This window comes from Lolium rigidum, chromosome 1 (genome assembly GCF_022539505.1).
Source record: "Lolium rigidum isolate FL_2022 chromosome 1, APGP_CSIRO_Lrig_0.1, whole genome shotgun sequence".
Lineage (NCBI taxonomy): Eukaryota > Viridiplantae > Streptophyta > Magnoliopsida > Poales > Poaceae > Lolium > Lolium rigidum.
In genome coordinates this window covers 9,897,429-9,903,527 of record NC_061508.1, presented here as the reverse complement: position 1 = coordinate 9,903,527, position 6,099 = coordinate 9,897,429, and the positions used below count along the sequence as shown (strand labels likewise).

Below are 6,099 nucleotides of genomic sequence, written 5' to 3'. Positions count from 1 at the left end.
ACCTTGTTGCAAAGCAAGGGAACACGGGAATACATCCTCGTCTCCGCGTGCTATCGGTTATCTCTAACCGAACTCCTTACTTGTGATTTAATCGCCCGTGAGAGCCTTCGTGCTCGAGTTAGTTGTATCCTCATATAGGTTGCTTCACCTAGTTTGCATTAGGCTCACCTTTATATTCCGCAAAGCCTAATATTGCAAAGTAAGAATTTAAATCTGTAGAAACCTATTCACCCCCCCTCTAGGTTTACCATCTCTATACTTTCAGCTAGCTACGTGACCGCAGGTCACACCTTTCCTTCATCCGCTTCCAAAGATGTAACTCCCGTAGGCGCCTTCCCTGGAGACAGCTCCTCCTGTGTCATGCTCAGCGTGACACTGGCCTCCCCTTGAGTAGCAGCTTGTCCCCAAGCTGCCGCATCCGGGAACCTCTGACGAACCACTTCATAGTCTTCCCACGTCGCCATGTCCGCTTTCAGAGTTGACCACTTCATCAACACCTGCAGGTAGGATTTGTTTCCCTTCTTCACCAGTCTTCTGTCTAATATCTCCTCTGGCTCCAACACTGCGATGTCCAATATCTCCTCTCGCTCCAACGCTGCGATGTCCAAAGCCTCCGTCCTCCTTTGATCCGGGGAAGGAACCAGTGTCGGTTACGGTGCACCCGGTTCCCCGGGCTCGAACAACCGTTGGGCCGGGGTGAGGCCGTGCATCAGATATTTCCGTCTACACTACAAAATTCTCATTTAGTTATGTAGAAGCCTATTATTACTAATTCATTTTTCTTCATTTGCTATACATCTATAAGGGGAGTGGTGTTTTGGAACATGGGAGCATATGCTCCCTATATTTTGAAATGCATCTTACACATATTTTAAATTTCAAAAAATTTGAAACAAAAAATTCACACGTACATCTTCACGTGCTACGCGCTCACAAAGTCGTTTCATAAAAAATGAACTTATCATATGACGTGTGTAAAAAAGACAAAGTTCAGTGCTAAAAACAATGTTTTTCACAGGATAAGTTTTCTCTTTTTTACATAGGCCACAAAAAATATTATTTTTTCGTGAAACTTGACGCATACACATATATTATGGAGATGTACATGTAGAATTTTTTGTCAAAATTTTTCCACACTTCAAAATATGTTTTGTTGGTAGAGGGAGCATACGCACCCGGGAGCCGAATTGAATTTCCGGAATGAATTAATCTATAGGGTTTTTCAAGAAAGACACAGATCTATTATTGAAGATCAGCAGAGGTACAAATTACCACACACATAATAAAAGCTACATTGAGATTCAAAAAAAAAAAAGATGTATGCACCACCAAAGGACCACTACCGCCGCTAGGGCAAGCCGCCAACGCGCCCCTATCGGCGCTCCCTTACTCGTGCCGGCCTAACTTTGCTATACATTAGAAAAATAAAATATCAGGTGAGGTTGCAGTTTTTAATTAACAGTACAATAAACGTGCTTGTAAACATAAATATGAGAACTATGTGACTAATATGTGTCTCAATACAAAGTAGTTTGATTCCATTTCTTAACTAGTAATGTAACTCGTGTGTTTGTTCAGCTAAATATCTTACAAAGTGTTATACATTTCATTTTGAGTTTTCTTCTTCGCAATCTCAAATATGTTTTTTTACTGTCATATTTTCTACGAAACTGTAACTGCTAGTACTACTACAAGAAATACATGAAGAATAAGGTTCTACTGTTTTCATGTGACCGACATTTTTTTTTTGTTATATTCTTATCCGTGTTGAGGAATCCTAGAATTCTCGTATCTGAGAATTCTTAGTATATCATATTCTGACCTTCCAAGAATTAACATCGCAATGTTTTTTTTTGATCCAAAATCCCAGATTTATTAAGAGAAATCACCGGTTACAAACACCCTGAGAAAGAAAAAAACAACATAGTCCTTGGGAGAGCCGGCCCCCGCCGCCGTCGACTCGCATGGAAGGCACGCCGCCGCCATCTTCGCTCCGGGGAGCTTTGCATCGGCAAGCAGCCGGAAGTCCTTCCAGAAAGGGGCTTCAAGAGCCCTACGCATCAAAGGGGAAGCCGCCGTCTTCAAAGTCTTCACCGGTGAACCTCCGCCAGATCCGGGCTCGCTCCTGAGCAGACGCCCACAGCAACCGGCGAGGATTGCTGGAGCCAGGACGCACCTCCCCCATATCCTCCGCAAGAAGGCCAGAGCGCAGCCGACCGCGACGAAGAGAGGAACAGGGAACAAAAGCTCCACAGGGAGGTCGTCGTCTTCGCGCCGATGACCACGCCCAGAGCACCACCTCCCACCAGATCGACGGATCTGAGGGAACCAAAAGCCAGAAGCTTCACGGATCCGCCAGACAAGGCCTCGCCGTGATGGGGAAGAAGCTCCGGCAACCTTATTCCACATCGCCGATGGGGAGCCTTACCCTACTATCTACAAGCCTCGGGCACAGATCGACGGCCCCTCCACCCTCCCGCCGCCACAAGGACAGCCGGAGAGGGAGACGACCGGCGATCCGGCCGTCGGCGGAGCAAGGGATCTCGGCGCCCTTTCCTTCGCCTCTCACGGGTACTGTTCATGAGAGGGGAAAGTTGGAAACTCCGATGTAGATCCCTAACATCGCAATGTTCTCAGTATACCTAAGTTTTATCTGACATTTTAGTTTCTTGACTTGGCCCCAAAATATAGAGCATAAGAATGTTAATCTAATGTTTCTTTCTTGACCTGGCCCCAAACATATAGAGCATAATAATAATAATAATCTAAATTGCAAACTGCACTTGAAAATACGATGAAAAAAAAATCCTCTGGTTATGTGTCATGGAGCATTCTGCGGCTCTGCCTAAAAAAAACATGCATTCTGGATGGGCCTGTGGGATTATTATTTACTTAAATTGATTTGCGTAGTTCTGGACCGTCACACACGCACAGAGCCGCATCCTTCTCCCCATACGCAGTGCCGCCGCCGCCGCTAGGGTTTTACGCAGATGGCCGCCGCCGCCGCCGCAGCCGCCGGAGCCCGGAGGCTCCTCTCCCGACGCGCGCCCTCCACCTCTATCTCCACCTTCCTCCGCCGTGCGGCGGCGGCGCCTCACGAGCCGCTGCTGCGCCCGGCGGCGCTCGCGGCCGTCGCCTCCCGCCTCGGCTTCCTCCGCGGGATGGCGCGGCGCCCGGGCGGCGACGGGTACTCCCCGACGCGATCCGGCGGCGGGGGCGACCGCGCGCCGACGGAGATGGCGCCGCTGTTCCCCGGGTGCGACTACGAGCACTGGCTCATCGTCATGGACAAGCCCGGCGGGGAGGGCGCCTCCAAGCAGCAGATGATCGACTGCTACGTCCAGACCCTCTCCAAGGTCCTCGGAAGGTGCGCCTCTGCCAGCTTCCCCTCATTTCTGTGGCACGCATGATTTTTGTGAGACATGGCACTTCAGTTCTATTGCTAACTCTCGCGCCGGCTTGCCTTATCCATGATGCAGCGAGGAGGAGGCCAAGAAGAAGATTTACAATGTCTCGTGTGAGCGGTACTTCGGTTTCGGGTGCGAGATCGACGAGGAGACATCTAACAAACTGGAAGGTTTGTTCTCCTGTCTCCGCACCAGGGATTGCCCGCTTGTTCTTCAGCAGAGGAGTACATCTAATGCACCTTTTGATATGTTTGCAGGCATTCCTGGTGTTCTGTTTGTGCTACCTGATTCATATGTTGACCCTGAGCACAAGGACTATGGAGGTAGGTGTTTTCCCTCAATCACTACAGATTTCCTTCAGGAGACCAGTTCATTTTGTCATATCTATGGCATTCCTAGGTTTTCCATATGATTACTTGTAGCATAGAAAAACAATTTTGGAATTGTATATACATGTATGTGCAATGTCCCCCATTGCAACTGCCAATATGATGCCCAAGTCTCTTTTAGGCGTACCTCTAAAATGGGAGTGTATGGCTAGGATATCAGTTCATCACAACAACTTTTCTTCAGACCAAGAACTAACCACTAATGCTATAGTCCATATTGGCAAAGCTAATGTCTCTAGAACGGATTCGCACCTTGTAAAACTGTCGTTCAGATCAGTGGACTTCAGAAAATTAGCAAATGTACTGGGTGTTTCTTATTTGATGGCATTAATCTATTTTGGACTATTGGCCAATGACCATTCCTTACAAAAATAGTTCCGCAGTCCATCTTGGCAAAGCTGGGAAGCCTACCAGGCAATTTCTTGCTTTGAATGCTAATGGACTAAGAAAAATGTCTCTCTACTGTTCAGCACCTTGGCAATATGGGGGTTTTGATCAGTGCAGATGAAACATTACATAACTCATCTACAACCTTTTGACCTCTTTTGAGTTTAACTAGTGGTCATTCTCTACGAAGGGTTTTTATTCCATCTTGGTAAAGTTGTAACATCTTAAAAGGCAGTGTTCTGATGTGAATGTTAATGTATTAAGAAAACGGTTCAGCTCCTCAGTACGATGAGGTTTTGATCTTTAGAGATGAGACATTGGTAGCACATTCACCTTCTCTTGGGGGTTGCTTCTTTCAAGGTATTTTTTTAGAATGTTCAGTGACATTCTTTACATTTTACAAACTTGTCTTGGTAGTCCATCTTGGCAAAGCGGTGAAGCCTAGTTGGCAATGTCTTGCTTTGAATGCTAATGGACTAATATCAAATGTTTCTCCAACTGTTCAGCACCTTGGCAAAATGGGGTTCTGATCAGTGGAGATGAGACAATGATGACATGTTCACTTCCCCTTTTATCTGTTTTGAGTTGAATTAGTGGCCAGCCTTCAACAAACTTGTACTGCAGTTCACCTTGCAAAGTGGTAAAGCCTTCAACATATGTTGTTGTACTTTTGTTGTGGGCTGTGGCTCCAGGGGGTTATAGTTCAGTTATTTATGTACTTCGTTAATTTCAGCAGTTCCTTTTCTTTTAATGTTAATCGATTTGAAGAAAATCTTCGATATTGGTTGTCACTTTTGTATATTGTAGCTATTGAGTGATGCATTCACGGCCATTATGTTTCTGTCTAGCTGCCTGTATAACATTTCAGTGTCTTTGGATTGACCTAGGTTATGTAGATTACCCTTCTAAATGTAATGTATTCATGATCTTTGATGTATTTGGTTTGCAGCTGAGCTTTTTGTCAACGGAGAGATCGTTCAGAGATCTCCAGAGAGACAGAGAAGGGTGGAACCTGTGCCGCAGAGGGCATCAGACAGGCCTAGGTACAATGACAGAACCCGCTACGCACGAAGGAGGGAGAACCAACAAAGGTGATGACCAGAGGTGATCAGATGAAGACTCAATAACAAACCGTGGCGGTTTCCCCATGCAAATCAAAAGGATAAATATCATCCATGGAATAGAAAAACTGCATATTTACTGTATGCCAACACAAGGTGTTTCTTTTCGTCATGTTAGTGATCCTGCATCACGTATCGTCCTCTACTAGTTATTAGATACAGCCTGGAAATTCCTTGAAGTGCATCCTTACTGTCAACGCTGCAGCCTTGTGCACTTGTAAATCTGGTTTGATCTTCGAATTATGCAACTCTAGTGAAGTTCTTGGTGATATGGATTGTTTGATAGTTGATTCAAGCGCTTAGAAAATGAGACTGGGCTGTAAAGGTTTCATGCATCCAGCCCTTACAATTTTTTCCCATTCTATGTGGATGTTGATTTCTGCATGTGAGTGAAGTTTCAGCCTTTCAGACATTCCAAACATGAAACCTTAGTCAGAGTTTATACGTTTTTCCAAGTATGCAGGGCATGCCCCATGTTAGATTTTTGTTAATTGGAGGGGAGAATAAAGAAAGAAAAGTTGTCTTTTCTTAATTAAATGATGATCTTGAGAATTATTCTCTATATTGCACCATGCCTTTCCTTAAATTAACACAATGTATTCGTGTTAAAATTTAATCAGTTCTCAACATATTATACAGAATGTACTCCGTAGATGACCTGGTGGACTAAGAAGGAACTTCTATACTATTCTACTATTGTACATGCTCTTATGGGGGAAACATGAGATGACACGTTATACTATGAGAGAAAATGAGAAGCCACAAAATACAGAAACCCAACATATGCCCAACAAG

General features: G+C 45.1%; 1 protein-coding gene across 1 annotated transcript; it reads left to right on the top strand.

Annotated features, from left to right (window-relative positions):
• The first annotated feature begins 2,977 nt into the window (after positions 1 to 2,977).
• On the top strand, positions 2,978 to 5,573 carry LOC124667294 (multiple organellar RNA editing factor 2, chloroplastic-like). Its single transcript, XM_047204601.1, has 4 exons — positions 2,978 to 3,367; positions 3,480 to 3,577; positions 3,665 to 3,730; positions 5,133 to 5,573. Exons 1-4 carry the CDS (start codon positions 2,991 to 2,993, stop codon positions 5,276 to 5,278), a joined length of 687 nt encoding a protein of 228 aa, XP_047060557.1. The 5' UTR covers positions 2,978 to 2,990; the 3' UTR covers positions 5,279 to 5,573.
• Positions 5,574 to 6,099: the final 526 nt, after the last annotated feature.

Bases quoted from the DNA above. Each gene is read 5' to 3' on its own strand.
- LOC124667294 (XM_047204601.1), top strand. From the start codon at position 2,991: ATGGCCGCCGCCGCCGCCGCAGCCGCCGGAGCCCGGAGGCTCCTCTCC. The intron at 3,578-3,664 runs GTTTGTTCTCCT...ATATGTTTGCAG, and splicing joins GACATCTAACAAACTGGAAG to GCATTCCTGGTGTTCTGTTT. The intron at 3,731-5,132 runs GTAGGTGTTTTC...TTTGGTTTGCAG, and splicing joins TGAGCACAAGGACTATGGAG to CTGAGCTTTTTGTCAACGGA.